A 19,697-nucleotide genomic window follows, 5' to 3' on the forward strand; every position below is an offset into this window, starting at 1 on the left:
CCTGTACAGATAACGTCCGCAGGCCTGTCGTCAAAAACAACCAGGACTGAACATGGAAGCACAGGAAGATACGCTTTTCTGTCTTGTTTGTTTTTGGTTCATTGCTACTGATATTTACATGACTAAACTTCCACAGAGAGAGATGGAGATAAGATCCTTCTGGTCTTTCTGATGCTGTCACCGTGTGTTTTATCAGCTTGCTGTGCTTTTAAATCTGCCTGCCTTGATCTCTGTTTTTGCTCGGCACCTTTAACATCCAGCGGAGACGGTGCCCTGTGATGTTTGCATCTAAAAAGCAGCAGATGGATGCTTTTCAGAGGAATCCGATTTATTTATTTCATCCGAACAACACTACAGGGGGAATTCCACACAACTTTCTTTCTTAGAAAAAGAAGAAAGACAGGGAAAGGGTTTGATATCTCACCAGCATGATACGCCACCGACCCTCGGCTCCATCCCGGGTGTCTGTTCCTGGGATAGTCCTGCACAGAAAGACACACAGGTCACAAACACACACTTCCACAGTCACAGTTACACATTTTTCTCCTAATGTGCCATGAGAATGAACAGATTTTATTCAAATCAAAATTACAACCAGAGAGGAAAAACTAATCAAACCCAACCACATAATAGGGCTGCTGGGTTATGGCAAATATCATAATCGCTATTATTTTTGGTCCGATTTGAGCACCCAATTATTTGACGTAACTACTTGTTCGCTTTGGAAACATCGTGCATTTGAAAGAACATTTTGTACAAGTAAAATGCATCAATATGCTGCACTTTGAGAGCAAAAGGCTTGATCTATAAAGAACATCTTGTGTAAGATTAGTCATAAACACATTGGTTGTATTGGTGAGGTTGTGGAAAAAAACATTCAATGTTAAAGTTACGGCATTTATAAATCACTTTTTTCAAAGCAGTCAACATCAGAGCTGTATTACGACGGGTTAGCAGGGTACGTCCAGTTTATTACAGTATGTTACGATGGGTGGCTCTCTTCTAACGGGATGCAGACCTTACAGAACCTGGGGTAGTTCATATTCGGAGCTTCAGATTCAAATTGGCAAACAAAAAAGCCTTAAACTCACTACACCCATTTAGTGGTTGATGGTTTTTCTAAATGATTTCTTTGTTTCCTATGCGATTATGTTGTTTTTGTTCCCTGAGGGACGGAGGGGGGTGATGATTTTTGAAGTTGTGTCATTTGTTTTCGAAACGAGAAGAAGTGTAATGCGCTGTGATCGCCCATCTTCACCTTGTCTGTGGTGCTTCATTGCTTCAACACATGTTGATAGCCTGTCGATAACTTCCTTACATAAACATTACTTTCTGTTCTGGTGATGTCAGGACACTGTCAATCAACTCTAGATTACAGAGTAGGTAGCCGCTGCTTCTAAAGAAACCCTATTGTGCTTCATGTAGGTTTTTGTGCATGTAAAGGGTCTGCAAAGGCTACAATTCCAAAGATTCTCTGCCACATACTCCCCCTGCTCATACGGACTCCTTTGTTTACTTCCTGAACATAGTGACATCACCATGTAACACTGGCGCTTCTATTAGCTAGCGCTCCAACACATTGCACGTGATAGGCTAATTGGCAGGACATCTCGAAGCGGTTGACCAATCACAACAGAGCCGGCCAGCTAACCAATCAGAGCAGACTGGGATCTGGTTTCACACAGAGGGTGAAAAGAGGAGCTGCAGCACAGGCAGGATGAGAAAAATAAAGAGCTGTTTGAACATTAAAGCAAGGAGACATGTAGAGACACACAATACAAATATCATGTTCAATGTGTTAATACCAGTGCGGTTTTAAATCATGTAACTAGTGCTCACATGCCGACAGGTGTGAGGATTCCTATGCCGCTCTGTTTTGGATACCGGTCAGTGTCTTAGGATGTGTTGTCTCTCTCTCCATCTGTCTGCATGTACAGTACGTATGCCTTCCTCCAGGTTTCACCATGCCAACAGAAATAACTACTGGGCAAACTTTTGGATAACATCAGAGCATGACTCAAGGGGTAATTACCAGAGATTTGTATCTGTCTTCTTGGCTGCACCTACATTACTTTAGAAACACATTACTGAACAAGAGAGGAAGGAGGAGGAGGAGGAGGAGGAGGAGGAGGAGGAGGAGGAGGAGGAGGAGGAGGGCAATGACATTACACTCTTTCATCTCTAAGTGGGCCTCTTCTTATAAATCCTTTTCTTGTTTGCTTTTTTTCCATGAATTCTCCAGGCTGCTTTTCTTTTAACACACAAAAAAAGGCCACCATTCATTTTTATGTCGGAAGAATCCAAAGTATGACCAGGATGACGTCCAAAAGACACATAAGTCAGCCTGGGAATTGAGCTTTTATCCAAATAAAAGAGCATCCACTGATGACTGATGCAGTCTACATTTCTCATAAAATAAAAAGGGCCGATGAAATTATTACGCTTTGCACCTGTGTGCAGAAATGAGTAATCAGGGCCGTGCAGACAGACAGCGTGGTCAGGCCAGGCAGACATGAGTACAGCATTTGAGGACAGGACATCAGGAAAACATCAGCGATCCTGTCTGACAACCCCATTGGGGCTGGAGGAACAGGAAATGGAGATGGATGGAGGGAAAAGAAAGAGAGAGGGACAGAGTGAGACATCAGCATAGGAAGACAGAGAGACATGAAGGAATGCTGCGACTCCTCCAAGCCTGAAACCCTCTTGATCCGCCAAGTCTGCTCCTCTTCCCCCTCGTCTAAACCACAAGCCTGAGGATTCCTCCGGCTGACTGGCATGTGGGCTGAATCTCCACGAGGAGCGCAGGAACGTCTGGCTGTTTTCGCTCCCTGATTGATGATCCACAGACTCTGATCTGATCAGCGATTTGGAGGAACGCTCTGAAATACAACAACATTGGGAACGGCTAAACAAATAAGGGCTGGATTTATAGTGCTTTTATGTAAACCGCAGACTTGTGTCTGATGAATGGATCAACTGTTAAATGTGTGTGTTCATAGCAGCTTTCTTGGGTAATTGTTCATCATCTTTAAATTTAAAACCTACACTCGGTTGCGCTCCATACATCAAATAAATACAGCGTCTTGGGGGGGGGGGGGGTGACTCAAGAAGAACTCCCTTGTCTATACACTTAAAAAGAAGCCTTATAATTTTAAAGCAAAATAGTTTCACTTAGTTATGTCACTGTCAGCAACTTTGGTCCTGAAATATCTTGACAACTGTATTGAAATAATACACCTTACTGACATTCATGGTCCCCAGGAGATGAAGCCGACTGCCTTTTGTTGATCCCACAACTTTAAGTCTGGCGTATTTGTGTTTCAGAGTAAAATGTCTAGACAACTGTTGAAAAGATTGTCATATAGAGTCATTATCATGTCAAAACAGTCCAATACTTTTGGTTTATGAGCTTAAACTTGGGGGAACTTTATACCAAAGCAACCCCCAATGGTACCAGAGAACACTTTTTGTTTCACATCAAAGAAATCCTCCTGATGGAATATCAAATGGGAAAACATATTCTTTGAGGTTATGCAGTGAAAAATAAAGAAATAGAAAGATAAAGAAATACATTTGATCCTATCTTTGAAATCCACTGCTTGAAAAATAGCTTAATGGTTTGAGTTATAAAACCAGGGCTGCAACTAACGATTATTTTTGATAATCGATTAATCTGTCGATTATTTCTACGATTAATCTGACAAAAAACTCGCCCAAAAAATGTTTTCCATTATTTTATTCTGAAAACTGTATTTCTGTATTGACAAAATCAACACACAAAACAACCCAAAGGTAGGCGACGTTCAGATTTGCTAAAAACTATTATGTGTCCTAGTTCACTCCTTAAATACAGCACACAGTGTCTCAACCCAACCTACTTTCTGCAAATTTGCAAACACTTTGAAATAGCTGAGTCAATAAATGGGCATGGTTTAAATAAGTTAAAATAAGCCAAGTTAGTCGTAGTTTGTTTAGTATCTGGCCGTGTAATAAGCCGCAAAACAATGACCGGCTCGCTGCACATTTTCCCTTACTTGTCATGCAATATTGAGCAAACAACCAGTGAAGTGCTCCCACGCTGCTGATGATTTTAGTCGGACCCAGAGCCGTAGATAGATAGGCTCTGGTCGGACCGTGCTTTTCCCCGCCTCCGCCATTTTTCGAATGTTTTCTTTTTTCGAGTGTCGTAGCCGGCTCCGCAAACAGAGTGTAACAACATAGACCCAACGAATCGATAACTGAATTTGTTGCCAATTATTTTAGTAATCAATTTTGATCGTTTTTATCGATTCGTTGTTGCAGCCCTAATTTCAACGTCAATATTGCGTGTGCAATGCAGGGCAACAGGTGAAGCAGCAGTAACTACAGGGCTTCCTTAACTGTCAATAAACAACACATTTTTGAACGGACACACCATCAAAAATATTCCCACATCTTCTCTCATCTAAAACCAATTTATGTGCAATCTTTTTCCTTTTTTTAAACAAAGAAGTAAGCATTCATTGTGGTTCATTGGGTCAAAATGAATTCATAGCGGATGACTTTATACCCGAGAAACAATTTGACTTATCTAGGACTATTCTCAAAGACAATATATCTTTTATCAGCCATAAACTCTGTGAAGCACAGAGCTTATTGTTTTGCTGATAAAAGAAACATTCCAACATATTGTGGTGTGGATATTACAACAGTTAATACTGCGATTTTTGTTTTTCAATCAATGGTGGCGCCACTAAATTACACCTACACTCCTCCTCAATCAACATCTGATGGAATGCCTTCTAGAGACGAAGCACCATGTCAACCAGCTGCTGCTATAAACTTTCCAAACATGTTCACTACCCCCCGTTGGCCTGCAGAAGCCAACATTGAAATGCAAGCTGCTTCTAAGAACAACAAACGCCGGCGTTGTGTCCACAGCTTGTGGGAGAAAAGCCCTGCAGTATCAGATCCACAGCTGCTACACCGGTGTCATCAGAGCAGCCTGCATTTCCACACGGTGGCAGAGTAAACAAGTCTGAATGAGCGGAAAGGTGCGGGCCGAGCGGGGCAGCGTGTGGAAGCAGATACCCATCATCCACAGCAGCTATCACTCTGGCATATCACAGAACCGTCTAAAAATATGTATTTCCGCAGAATGAGTGTGTGTGTGTGAGTGTGTTTCTGGTACTGTTTTCGAGGCATGGAAAGTGGTGTGTTTGTGTTTGTACGTGCCAACACAACCTCACCTATAGGGGTTGGGTAGAGAGTGTGTAAGGAGCTAATGCAGGTCTGTTTGTATAACCTCGTGTCATCATGCTGAAACCTCCAGCTCCTCACACGATGACAGCAGGCGTCTGACATTAGTGAACAACAGCCTGGGCATGTGTTTGGGCAAGTTGATCACTTTATATGGATTCTAGTGCATATTTGAATGTTTTTATGATATAAATTCACAAAAAAAACATATGAAGAGTTTCCAGAGGATGTACTACAGACTACTTGAGTTATTATTTTTCTTTAAATAGATTACTGTTTGATTGTTTGTTGGAGTTGAAGTGTCCGGTGATTTATATCCAATTTGTTATTCATCTCTAAATTCATAGTCGTTGAAATGTTCTGCGTGTGGCCAGTTAAGATATTCCATAACCCACTGATCTGATTTTGAGGCAGTCACTTGAATTTTAATTCAGTAGCACACAGTGTAATGGACATCATGTGCAGAAGATAATTGAAAATTCATAACCTACGTTTTTATTTTTGAAGGAATAATCATCCTTTTTGGCCAAATACAGCCCTATTGTAAATAAAGGTACTGATTATTTTTATGATTAACCTGATTGAATGTTTGGTATAAAATGTCAGAAAGTAATGAAAAGCTAATGTAATAATTTATTTTTATATGGAACATTTTTTTCCCCACCTTTCAAAATTATCACTTTTTCCTAAAAATTCTGCATTTTTTTCAAATTTCTGACTTTTTTTTTACTTTTAAAAATGTCCCACTTTTTTCTCACTATTCCAACTCCTAATTCATGTGGCCCTACTCATCTTCTTTTAAAACAATCACACTTTTTCTCATTGGCAGTATCTGATCCTTTGAATTATCCTAAACTGACCCTGTTACAATGAACAGGTTCACAGGAGCAGCTCTGGATAAAGGTCAGTTTGACTGCTGCATCACAGGAGGAGGAAGATAGCCATTTCCAGGACCGGATCCAGAGGCACACCAGGACAGAGGAACGCTGCCATTACAGTCTGCTGAGCAGCTTTACATCTTGTTTGTGTGTTAAGGTGTGTGTCGCTTTTTTATGTACCAGCACAGAGAGTAAATCAGTACAGTCATCACCCAGGGTCAGGGGTGATCTGAGAAAATCATCAGTTTGATTCAGACGCTGATGGCTATTCATTGCTCATGACTTTAGGACCTCTCCATGAGTAATCCCATGTTCAACTTTTCCCCTACCTGCCTCTTCACTTCCCTCTCATCCCTCAGGGCTGTGATCTTTTTCCTTTTTTTTTGTAGGATTGTGTTTGTTTTTCAGGACATGAGGGTTTTCCTGCTTTTTTTCCTGTGTTTTTCATTTTCGGAATAGTTTCCTTGATGTTTACACCCCCAGACTTTCTACCTTCAACCCCGCACACTCCGATCTACTCTCTGCCTTCCTTTAACCCCATAACTAAGCCTATACCTGTATTTGTCCTGCAGCCTGGCAACAGCTTTGTGGACCGGATGAAAAATAAAACGTGCTTCAAAGCATATGCATGCTTTACGCTTAGTGAGACCCTTATCTTCAAAGTAATGGGGGAGAAGCCAGAGGGTTTGCATTTTTACACTTTTTGGGTGATTTCTCTTTCCTGTAGTGTGTTATATAGGTTTGTGTGCATGTAAATGGTCTGCAAAGGCTAAAATCCCAAAGTTCCCTGCATGAAACGCCTCCATTGGACACCTTTGTTTACTTCTATAAGATAGTCTAATCACTATGTAACTCTCATGCTTCTATTGGCTAGCGAACCAACACATTGTACGTGATAGGCTAAGGGATGGGACATCTCTAAGTATTGACCAATCACAACAGAGGCTAACCAATGGTTTCACACAGAGGGTGAAAAGAGGTGCTGGAGCACAGGCAGCATGAGAAAAATAAAGAGCTTTTTGAACATTAAAGCATGGAGACATGTCCCAGTAGAGACACAGAATACAAATATAAACCTGAACATGAGCAGAATAAGGCCCCTTTAAAGGCCACAAAAGACCACCAAAACAATGAACACTTACACAACTATGAAACGGCTTTAATTTGTTTCATCCCAGTACTAAAATCATGGCAGGACAAGCTCACTTCTCTCACTGAACAAGAGAGCAGTTAAGAAAGAAAACAAGATTATTTATTATACATTTTGAGACTAGAGCTGAAAAATGGAGGAAATGTCTATTGTGATTATATTATTTGAAGTTGCAATTGTATTATCATTCGCCAAAACTTAATTCATTATTCACATTATTGAAACATATGATAAAATGATGGTCTGATGATTTGTTAGAGGACCTGCACCAAGCAAGGATTCAGATATTTCCACATATCTTGCCTGAACCAATCACTGCAATTTTTGATATTGCATTAGTCCATGTTCGGATTAGGATTAAATCAATTGAGCAGCCCAAGTTGAGGCCTTTTAAATGTTCAATGAAGGTAACAATAGAAAAAGAAAACTCAAGCTAAACCTTGTTTAATTTTTTGCAAATCAAGCACTGTATTTATTGGTTTTGGTGGCAATCCATTTAGTGAAAGTTGAGATATTTTAGTCGATAATTCAAATCTTTTACTGCTGTTGGTTCTAATCTGTGCATTACCAAAGAAATCATCTCATCTGGGAACAATGAATTCACCTAAGTTCATGTCAATCTATTCATTAATTGTTGTGATAATCTATTGGTGGAACAACACTGTCATCACAGGAGCAGCGCAGCAAATTAAAACCTGTTACTTTTATTGGAAAACGCCGATTGTAGCAAGTTGGCAAAGGGTGACATTAGGATTTATCAAGTGAAGGTAAGTGAGTTACAAGGTTGAGTCAGCGGCCACAACAAACAGAACGAGAGAGACACACAGGCAGAAACTGGCAGTCTGCGGGGCATTAATGACAGGATTTAATGTTTATATTCAGGTTTATCGGCTTACCACTTGAAAAAGACAAGCATGCAAACCTGCATCTGCTGTTGCGTAAACAGTCATTACACAAGCCCTTCAATTTGCTGCTTTATCACCTCTCCTGGACTCAAGCATAATGTCTTAATAATGAAACACAGATGCAGAGGGAAAAGAAATTGAGTAAACAGTCAAGTAAAGATCTCTTTTTGAGGAAAGTAATTCAGTCATTTTGGAGGAAATGTGATAAAAATGCCTTAAATTTGAAAAAAATCACTTTCTGAAGCAAGAATTCTAACAGAAATCAACGTGTTGTTTTAAAGCTTAAGCAATACTATAAAACACATCTTTGTAGCATCCATGTTTATTCCACATTAAGCCCATTAAAAACACAGATGTCGAGGAATGACTGTCCAAATGGGGCCATGTAAGAGGCAAGTGAACGCACCATTAGCCCTGGCGGATGTCTGCGCGCTCTCTCAGTGCCATTCTAGTATTATCTGGGATTTGTGCATTGGCTTTGTGACTCAGCACATGAGTGACTCTGTTCATTGCTCTGAATCCAAAGCATGACACAGAGCGCGGAGAGTTCCTGCGAATTTCAATAATAAACTTACTGTCAAAGCAACTGGACCCATGAACAGATGACAAACAGATGGATAGCTAGACCCCCCCTCTTCTCTTCAATGCAGGACAAACACTGAGTGTGTTGAAATCACATGAAGAAGAACTTAACTCCAAAGGGGATCAGGGCTTATCTTGGAAAGCAAGGTTGACTAGCATTTACTACTGTTGTAATTTCAGTTAGTCAGCTTTTGTTTTCGTCGCCTCGTGTTCCTTTGATTCTTATATTGTGTGTTTATGCTGCATGTGTGCAAAACGGCTTTAATGTTTGACCTGAATTTAATTTATTTTCCTCTGTGTTAATTTGTGATGCACTTTGAGCTGCACCTGGTGTGTGAAACGTGCTGTACAAATACATTTTATTACAACGGTTCTCCCATATGTTTAATGTTGTAATAACTAATCGGTGTTGTGCGGGTTTAATGAAAAGCATTTTATGTTAACATTATAGTAAAATACACTCTCGTCTTCAAGCAACTCCAGCTCTGAATTGTCATTCCTCCGCTGACTAGGGAAATGCCCACCCAGAAGTTTCCACAAATATGTTCAGAAACAGTTTTATCCTCATTTTGAAACAGGAAAAAATACAAATCATTAAGATGCACACCATAAATGTGGCTTTTAATGTAAAGTATGGGTTACGCACCCTTCTCCAGCTGGTTTGGTAAACAACATATCTATAAAGAGGGTTATACTAGCAGCATTTCTGATATAGTTGTGCTTTATGTCCGGCACACTCGCTTAACCCTAGTGAGATTGTCCACAAAAAGTATGTTCAGATTTAGATTTTGACCGAAAATTAAAAATGGCATGGCTTGGTTGGAAACCTGTAAGTACAGCGGGTAAGTAAGTCTCTCCAGCTGAGCCTTCTTTCTCTGCAACTATAGCTTCCTTTATATCTTAATGTCATCCAGCGCCCTGTGCATCCCTCTGTTCCTGCTTTATATAAATTGCCTCTGAGGCCTCGAGAGATGTTGAACAAGTTTTATCTTTTATTTTTGTTATTAAAAAGGAACAGAGCTTTGACCCTGGGAGAGACAGTGCTGGCAGCTCTCCACAGGCCTTGGCTTCGGCAGTCTCTAATATTTCACATTCATAACACTTACGAGGGGAAGCAGGGGAGTAAAAAACTCACAAATCATGAACCCATACTGTCGAGGAAATAGTTCCTGAGTCAGTAGAATAATATTAGGTAAAAAGTGTAAGGCCAAAAAGGCTTCGAGGGAACCTTTCCACCAGAGAGACATTAAGTACAAGTTTAATGCTGCCCTTTATAAGCTTAGTAAGGGGGATTCAAAACAGCCTTGCACAATCCTCAACAATTACTGCTAATACTTAACACCCTAGAAGCATGGTATGGAAATATATTGAGATATTGACTCTTCTTTTATTCAGGTTCCTCTTAATATGAATCACTCGGTTCCCAAGCCCAGTTCTTCAGGTTTGTCTGTTAAATTCTTCAAAGCCGCTGATAATAGTCACTTGCAGAGCAGCAGAGCTGATGTTCAAATGGGAACCTCATGTGCATTCTTTGGAAAAAGAAATAAGGGCACAAATGAGAGGTGGTAAAATTTCTGTAATTGTATTTTCCTCTAAGAGGTGTTTCATCTACTTGAGAGCGAGCCATAATATCCAAAGAGAATGGCTGGGCTGCTGGACTATGGGAAAGAAAATAAAGCTGTCGACAGAACCGCTATGTTTACTTATTCACCTTGTGCTTGTACGGCGCTTCCTTATTGCCATATTATGTGTAGGTACTTCCGGTTAAGGCGTAATTGCTATCACTTTGCATAGCCAGCTTTATCAACCTTTAGTAACTGTTAGTAAGCTTTTGAATGAACTTATTAAGTTAAAACAGTTTCTCAGGCAAGAAACTCACTATTTCAATTACTAATATGTGATTATTCTATCCCAAAAACTGTATATCTGAGAATTTACAGTGATGTTTGGAGCTGTGAGGAGCTGCTGGCTCTATGATAGATAACTTCTGCTAGCCAGCTTGTGAGATAGATAGCTAGCTAAAAAGCTAACGTTCGCTAGCTGAATAGCACACTGACTAGTTAGCTGGAAATGAATTTGAATAAAATTAATTGTGTACAATGATGCTCGTGCTAAAGCGGAATAACTAACAACTATGGGTTTGACCCAGAAGTGGGGCCCTTTTCCCTGTATATACAGTGTCTGTGTCAGAGCCATAATTCAGACCGAAAAAATAAGCCAGAGCCCGAACCATGGCAGCAGTCTTAGGCCTGACTCAAAATCCAAATAGACTTTTGTGATACTATCTCCAATATGCACCTTCTTTTATCAACACACAGCCCATAAACTTTGACATAACACAGACATTTACTTTGAAAAACGACGAGACACTGGAGAATTGCTGCAAACACGACTGTAGTGCTGCTTCTCATCCATGAGGACAAGCTTATAGCTTTCCCAAGATAGGGCTTGATGGGAAATTTTGCAAAAGCTAGTGGTCCTCCTTATCCCATTTGGGTTTATGTCAACGTTTTTTTCCATATGCATGTTGTTAGCTCAATGACTTATTGAACTATGGAGACCAAAGGAGGGGGAAACGAGGAGTCAGTGAATGTGCTGCTTATCCCTGCAGTCCACATCCCTTGAGTTCTTTTTCCCAGACTCTCTCATGTATTATGTGGAAGAATGGAAGAAGAGGCCAGAGGTTTGAGAAAAACATTCTTCTTTGTTGAGTGTGTGCGTGTGTGTGTGTGTATGTGTGTGTGTGTGTGTGTGTGTGTGTGTGTGTGTGCGTGTGTGTGTGTGTGTGTGTGTGTGTGTGTGTGTGTGTGTGTGTGTGTGTGTGTGTGTGTGTGTGTGTGTGTGTGTGTGTGTGTGTGTGTGTGTGTGTGTGTGTGTGACAAAAAGTTGTTATTTTCTTAGAAAGCTCACCTTTCTCGCCAGGCCCAGGGCAATGTAACACTTCTCTCCAGCATCAACAATCTCCACTTCGTAGTAGTGGCAGCGGGTGGTGAGTGGCTGGCGGGCCTGAGCCAAGCCCACGTCCATGATGCTCTTTCCCTTGCCAACGTACTCCAAGAGCTGGGGGGAATAAACAAAGAAAAATGGGGGTTAATATCTCAGGAAATAAACTGAATAGAAAATAAGACTCATTTAACACCAACGTGTTAAGATGTTTCCAAATGTAAGGTGCTCTTAACCTTAGACATGCTGTTGTGCCTGTTGGATGAAACCTTGCCAAGTTGAAAATACTGCTTCTGACTAATATTAAACCAACAGGCATCCACTTCTGGTAGACCTCCCACTTCACACATCTATTGACCAGATGTTTAGGAGGTGAGTATATTGGCAGGATTAGAACTGCTCTTTCAAGCGAGCCTTGGTCCACCACTGTGGTCCAGACTGAATATCTCAAGAACTATGGTATGCATTGCTATTAAAGTTTGTAAAAATATTCATGGTACGATTATGATGAATCCCACTGACATTGGTGATCCCCACTTTTAAATCGAGCACCAAAACAAAGTCGTCATTGGATAGACTACCATGCAATTTGGGACCGATTTCCATGGTGCCAAGAGGATGCACCCTACTGACAGAATGGATCCTCTGAGAATTAAAGTTGCCATGGTGTCAGTAAACATTCTGACCAATAATATTTGTGAACATCTTGGCTAAGTAGCGCAATTAAAAGTATGCTAAATTAGCCATTAGCTATTCCTGTTTGCCGTGTACCTGTGGAGGTACACTCACCTATCGCTGGAGTTGTTTGATACTGAAAGAAAGTTTAAACAAACCTTAATATTATTAAGCATGTTCTGGAGTTTAAGGACTATGTTTTTGCATAATTGATGGACAGTTTTTACCGTATCTATGAGAGGCCAATCAAAACAGTTTGTCACAGTTCTTGCCCTCAGTGAACCCAGTTACCTTTGTTATTTAATTTGCTTTGTTTACTTTATTTGATTAGTCAGGCAACCAGGCCCAAAGTGCCGCCAGTGATGTAAGTCTCTGGAAGTGGGAAAGTTGAGATGCAGACAACAGATTGAAGACACAGCAGATCAAGCTTGGGCAGGATCCCCGGCCCACTGTTGTTCCAGTGACGAGGGACTTAACCACGCAACCAGCTTTTGCAACTGGGTCCTAAGTGAGTGGGCACCATGACAGATTGACACTTCAAAACCCAGTCAAACCCCAACTGAACCACCCACGTTACTCTCCTGCAAGTATCAACAGCCACTAGAGATTGCATGTACAGAACCTGATGATAATGCAATTACTTTCAGGTCTATTTTGGTGTTTAGCATCTAAACAGGTGAAGCTGGGTGGGTACAGGTGAGTAGGTGGGCAGCTAAGCAACCACAAAGCCTTTAGGCTGAGCCGTGTTTCCATGCCATGTGAATGCATGTGTTTCATTGTGTGTGCAATGCAGGATACTCCCCCCAATATAAAAGGCTAGCATGGCAGACATGGTGGGGGTGGACGACATTACTCCTGTATTAAGCGTTTAAGTGTGTGTAGAGAGAATGTTTTTCACCAGAAAGCCACTTGAAGGACACACCTGGCATTCAACATCAATGTTATACAAGTCAAGTGTCTCAATTAAGTTATTAACATTTCTCTTTTAGGTTATTCTCCCTGTTGCTTAGTGATGAATCAAAGTGAAAATAACTTGGAAATGAAGCCAAGGCCGCTCTGAAGCTTCATATCATATGAGCTTTTATATGAGTTAATCTAGTTGAGAAAAGTAATGTTTAGTTCAAGAGTAGCTGTAGGATAACTGCCAACACCAATGCACTGTTAAGTAACACTGTGTTCATAAGGAACTATCCAGAAGAGTATTTATTTTTGATATGTAATGAACATTTTTTAACTCAAAACCATGCAAAGAATCCACAGCCTATTTTTCACCTAAGCTTAGTTCCAGGTTTTGAATAAATATTGATAATATAAGAAGTATTTTAAGAATTCCTCAAAATAACTTAAGTGTCCAGCCAGTGATTTTCGTACCTCTTTTCTTGTAAAAACAAGGTGAGGACTAAGTTAAAAAAACACTCCTGGTCGTAAAAAACTCCCTTTGAGAGAAGTACATCAAACAGCCGCTAAACTGAAGCTTTTATTGGGAGAACTCATGCCAAATTCCTCGAAAATAATGTGTTCAGACAATAACGTGATTGCACAAGGACCAGTTAGCCAGAGTCATTCAGGATGATTAAACTAAAGCCTGTGTCTACAGTTACATAATTCCATCAGCTATAGGTGTCAGTCTGGTTGCTGCAGAAATACTGCTGTTGGAATTGTCACAAATGGACCATGACAACAGAAATGAAAGACGTATTGGTGGTAGACATCTGAGTCTGCCTCCGTAGTTTAATCTTGATGTATAAAGAAAGTTAGTTCTACCTTCCCCCTAGAGTCCTATTGCGAAGTAAAAAAAAACTTCACACTTCTGGAAACAAAAGCGTGTTTCTTTATAGTGTCTTTATGGTACTCGGCTGATTAATTGTTCACATGGGTGACAGTCACATTGCCTCCAGCTTTTGTATTACAAATTCCCCTTTTATGTGTACTTTGGGGTCTCCTTAACCTGCTGTACTTTAATGCCTGGACAACAACATTTATTTTGGGAGCTGAGGGAAAGAGTTTGGCAATAAGCATTCAATCACACCTCTTTTTTTGCCTCTTGCTGCTGAGTAATGGAAGCACGAGGGGGAGGGCAGGGGAAGAAAAGAGACGTCGTAGCCTTGAGCAAAGCATGCCTCACTGAGATAACTGACAATCTCCCCTTTTCTCTTTCACTCCTATAATTCAATAAGAGTGTTGAGAATGGTTATGGTGGTGTGCAAGGCCGTGTTTTGTTGAGCTGCTGCCTGGGAAACAGATGCAACGCCCAGAGAGTGGTCCTGCCAATTACCTGTCACAACTAATGGGGAGACTTAAAGAAGGGTGAAACTGAAATTAGCAGACCTCTTCTGTATTATGTGGTTTACACTTGTCAACCCAACTGTGATATGATTGTACATCACGCAACAGCTGATGAGTTAATATTACTCAGCCACTTAATCTTGTCTTCATTGGATTTATATTTGAACGGTTTCGTTACATCTATGTTTTCCCTTGGATTTTATTCTTTTTCACTAATTGTTTTCTCGTGTCTTCTCCTCTGTACTGTCTTTTTCTTCTTAAATACTTCAAATATATGTTTTTAAAAAAATCTAATCTGAGATGCTTTTCTCACTCCCCTGTGATGAAAGGAATGATCTGGTATATTTACAATCAAATCCAAACCCTATCTTCAACCTCTCGAAACTCAGTGAAAGCTCTTTGGGAGGAGGATTTGGGGCAGGAGATCTCAAGCGGATCTTTGGGGCAATATTCTTAAGTGTGTGCACACTTCAACCGTCTGCGCAAGACATGGTTTTATTCAGCGTGAAGTTGTTCATTTGGACTAAAGTCAGGCTGTTCAAAGTGTTTGACAATATAGATCCTTCTTGTGAAAAGTGTCATCAAACACCTGCAAACCATTTGCATATGTATTGGTCATGTACGTCCCTGCACAACTACTGGACTTCAATTTTCAGTACTTTGTGAGGTAACTGGGATGCTTATAGAGCCAAACGCCATTACCGCAGTATCTGGCATCCCCAAGCTGCCTTTGCCTAGGCTCAAAGCAGACCTTATAGCCTTTGCAGAATTATGAAACCCAGAATGAAGCCCTCTTTATTAGTCACATACATGCACACAGCAGAGCACACACAGTGAAATTAGTCCTCTGCATTTAACCCATCCTAGTACTAGGAGCAGTTGCAGCTATTGTGCAGCGCCCGGGGAGCAATGGGGAGAGGGGATTGGAGGTGTCCGGTGCCTTGCTCAAGGGAACCACAGCAGGGCCTAGGAGGTGAACTGGGACCACTCCAAGTAGCAGTCCACTTTCCATATTTCAAGTCTGATAGGGGACTTGAACCGGCGACCCTACGATTCCCAGTCTAAGCCACTGCTGGACAAAAATGACTAGCAAGACGTCTTATTCTAATAAAATGGAAATCACCAACACCACCTTCCCACACTATGTGGATAAGAGACATTTTTAATAATTTACAGCTTGAAAAAATCTGTTACATATTGAGAGGCTCCTCCGGGAAGTTCCAAAATGTCTGGGGGCCTTTCTTTCCCTATGCAAAGAGGATGAGCTTCCCAGATATTCCGGAATAAGACCCAAATATATATTTATAGATATATATTTCTGATTATATATACTTTTTGAACATTTTTATGAATTTGTATTCTTACCTGAAGAGAATGAGTGTTTGTGTTTGTTGGTCTTGTTGTTGTAGTGTATCATGTATGATCTGCACAACCGCTCTGTCATCCCTGTTTACTTTGTGTGCGAAAATCAATAAACAAAGTTTATACAAAAAAAAACCGTAATCTGATTATATGACATTACGTATCTGGGTCAAATGTGCCACTTTAATATGGAAAATATATCAAAGGGCCTTGTACTTGTTCAGAGGCTCTAAATCATTTCTGGATGTCCTCCAGTAGCTAAATCTGACTTGTCCATCAATCACTTTTCTGTGCATAAGGTGACAGAGATGAATATCCTGATGGATTTAAAAACACGCCATAATGCCACAGCTGGGTACAACCACTCTGTCAGTGCGGTTTCTTTTTCTTGGCTAGCAGTAAACAGGTTATGCTTGTAATGAACGCATCAAATAGTGCGTAACGGTGTCAAAATACCCAAACCATGCCGTGACACTGTTTACATTACTGTTTAAAGAACATTAACTTGTTCTTATGAGTGTTGTATTAACACAGCTAGAATAAATAGACAGGTTCTTAGCTATCGCCTTAAAACCATTTCATTTTTTAAATGTACATTCAAAACTAATCACTCACCATTTACCCAGTTTTAACATCTTCGTTGTTCAAGTGTGTGATGTGTGGTATCAGAATTACTTCTGCTGTGGGAATGACTGTGTTTAACTTGGGTAGGAAGCTCAATGACTCACTTAGCAGCAAAAGAATACGCTAAAATCAAAGCAAAACCTGTAATTACCACGAGGATTTACTGTAAGAAGACCAGATGGAATTCACCTGAATGCATACAACATGCCTTACGGCCGCATAGCTACCTTCAGCAACATCAGTGTGTGCATGACAGCAAGTGACTACCTTATGTCCTGACTGTTGTGTGGTATGACACCCGGGTAATAACATTTTGAAAACCATGCAACCGCGACAAGTTATTTCACGAAAAAACGGGCTAAAACAATAGACATGCGTAGTCACTAGGCAGGTTCAATCAATCAATCAATCGTCCCCTCTGAGAATTCCAAAAGCTGTGAGAACCAAGGAGCCACGTTGTTGACCTTCACTGACACCTCATCACTCACTGGCCGTGTGGAGCTTTTCATCACCTTTTAATACACTCCATTTATTATCCCCATTACCACCGCTGGGAAGATGTTGCCCAAATTAACTTGCGGCTCCAATGCCAGCATGGATTGCCTCTTGCGCAAAGTCGTAAAAAGTTTGTTTGACAAGAAGTTTGCAGCCTTCGGAAAACATTTTTACTCTTATGGGTTAAAGCTCCCCGAGATGAGATGGCATGAAAAAATTGACAGATATATAACATTTCCCAGGTATTATACTTTATACTGTGTGTGCACTGTTCAAGGCTATGAGGAAAGTGTTTCATTTTAAACTTCTAGGACTAAAGTCAATGCTATTATACTAGAAACGTTCACTTCAGCCAAAGTTACAATCCATCAACAACATGAAGGCACAGGTCAGATCTGCACTTACAATCTGTGATTATTTACAACCGGGTTTACTAATCAGCTTACAGTGTGTGTCAGTATGTTACTGCCATCTAGGAACAAGTGAAGTGCACAAATTAAGATGAGGTCAGTATGGATCAGTTGTGGGATTCACCAAGTTCAAAAAAGTAAGTTAAGTTTTGCTAAAATAGAAGGAAAAAGTGTTTTCTTTTACAAAAACAAGGGTTATAATTGCATTCAATGTAACCTGCCAAAGCACATTTTGAATCCCTGAGTTCTAACTAACATGTTGAATGCGTTCCCTTTATTTTGCCTGTGTTTTTTTAAATCAGCATTGTTTACATTCAGGTTAACTTGCTAGCACCCTCTCTTTATTGGTTGCATTGAAAAGCATCTTGTGTTGTCACAGTGCGACACCTTTGGTAGGACTGAGTATACACCCTGATTGTGTACAAAACATCTGTCTAGCGCTACAGGGTGTTGAAGTAGTAGTAGTAGTAGTAGGGTGGACCAGAAATCTGGCTCGACTCCAGTCAACTTGTGTGCGTCATGTCCAATCTACTCCAACCAGCCAGCAAGACTCCACTCGGTCACTCCATGGACTGTCCTTGGATTAAGTTATTCATAGTTTCCTCTTTTCTCACGCTGCTCACTTCAAGAAACAAAGTCAACTACCGGTGCCAGGCTAGGCCTGGGAGGTAGAAACCATAACAACTTGATGGGAATGTGGTGAACTTTTATCCCGGAGCAGTGTCATGGTGTCATGTTAGGATTCTTGACTATTGTTTCCAGAGTAAGGAAGGAAGGAATGAAGTAAGGAAGGAAGCAGGCAACCTAAGAGGGGTGTTGGTACAACAGTTTTCTCTGCAAATTGGAAAAGGTAACACAAGGAACGGAGGGGTGCTGATTATCTGACAATGACTGGCGCAGTTCAAAGTCATGTAAAGAAATTGCTCTGCAGAGGAAACTGCAATGTGGAGGCAAGTTTAAAAGAATGTTGTGCACCTGTACAGCATGAGAAACGTGGCAGAGGGGAGAGTGAACGTGAGATATGGGCCGTGCGAGAGCGCTTGTGAAAACTGATAACCACAGTTTCGGGTGCTGTCCACTTACGGCCCGCTCATCCGCAGCTGAGGGGATTAAGGTGGTGGGCACAGCGACTGCCGTGACAACAGGAGGCAGAGGATTGGACGCACCAAGCCGCACGTACGCAGTGGAAAGCCGGCCAAATGTCTCCTCTCAAGAAAAAAGCAGAGCGGGACCATGGTGGCATGTGGATTTTTATCAAACATGTTGTGTTTGCCTAAGACACCTCCAGCTGACAGTCATGACAAAGGTATAGAAAGTATTAAATCCCTTAATGTATGTGCAGTGAGGTAATCTCATACAAATCAAGAAGTAGGATCACTTTTCACAAGGAACATTTAATTTATCAACGTTACACAATAGCCTTGAAAACTAAAGCCAACAGATTAATCAAATCTCAGTGTTTGTGGTTCGAGTTGTCAGAGGAGCTCAGGATCCAAACTGCCGTTTAAAGTATGTTAAAGTCATGTGATCACATTTTTTATAAAGATGTGACAGGTCATCACTCATTCCAACCCTTAAACACACCCGTTGCATAAACCTTGTAATGTTAAAAGTCTATTAAATCACACCTTATTTCATTAGAACTGCACGCCCCATTACGAAAATACAGACAGTATGCTGTCACATCAGCGTCACTGAAACGGAGAGAGAGACCTCTATCCTAGCAACTGTTTCACATCTCCAGGTGTAATAATATTAGTTATTATAAAAGCCATGACTTTCACTTTCATTTTGTCATTGTGAAGGGCGATTAAGGAAAAACTATTGTTGTTAGGAAAAGGTAAAGTTTATATGCATGAAACCATTAAGAAGCTGGAGAATTATATTTCCCTTCAGATTAATCTAAAATGTCCCCTATGATGCAAAATGCACTTTTTGATGTCTTTTATACATAAATATGTGTCCCCAGTGTGTAAGGGGACTCACAAAGTGTCAGAAAATACAACCCTCTCTCTTCTCCTCCTTACCCACATCTCTAAAAACGTGGGTACATACGAGCTGATCCAGATTTGCTGCCGATACGACGTCATACCGGAAATGTGGGCTTGCTTTACATTGAACTCCTGGCAACGTCCCGCCCACGTGA

At 40.8% G+C, this 19,697-nt stretch overlaps 1 protein-coding gene across 1 annotated transcript in view; it reads right to left on the minus strand.

The window, feature by feature from the left end:
* spryd3 (SPRY domain containing 3) overlaps positions 1–19,697 on the minus strand; it is a 48,313-nt gene that overhangs the window by 13,279 nt on the left and 15,337 nt on the right. The window contains exons 7-8 of the mRNA XM_063895027.1: positions 11,667–11,816; positions 425–482 (exon numbers count right to left, since the gene is read on the minus strand). Of these exons, the coding sequence (XP_063751097.1) occupies positions 425–482; positions 11,667–11,816 (208 nt within the window). The remainder of the gene's footprint in view (positions 1–424; positions 483–11,666; positions 11,817–19,697) is intronic.

The sequence above is a fragment of the Eleginops maclovinus genome, chromosome 1 (genome assembly GCF_036324505.1).
Source record: "Eleginops maclovinus isolate JMC-PN-2008 ecotype Puerto Natales chromosome 1, JC_Emac_rtc_rv5, whole genome shotgun sequence".
Taxonomy (NCBI): Eukaryota; Metazoa; Chordata; class Actinopteri; order Perciformes; family Eleginopidae; genus Eleginops; species Eleginops maclovinus.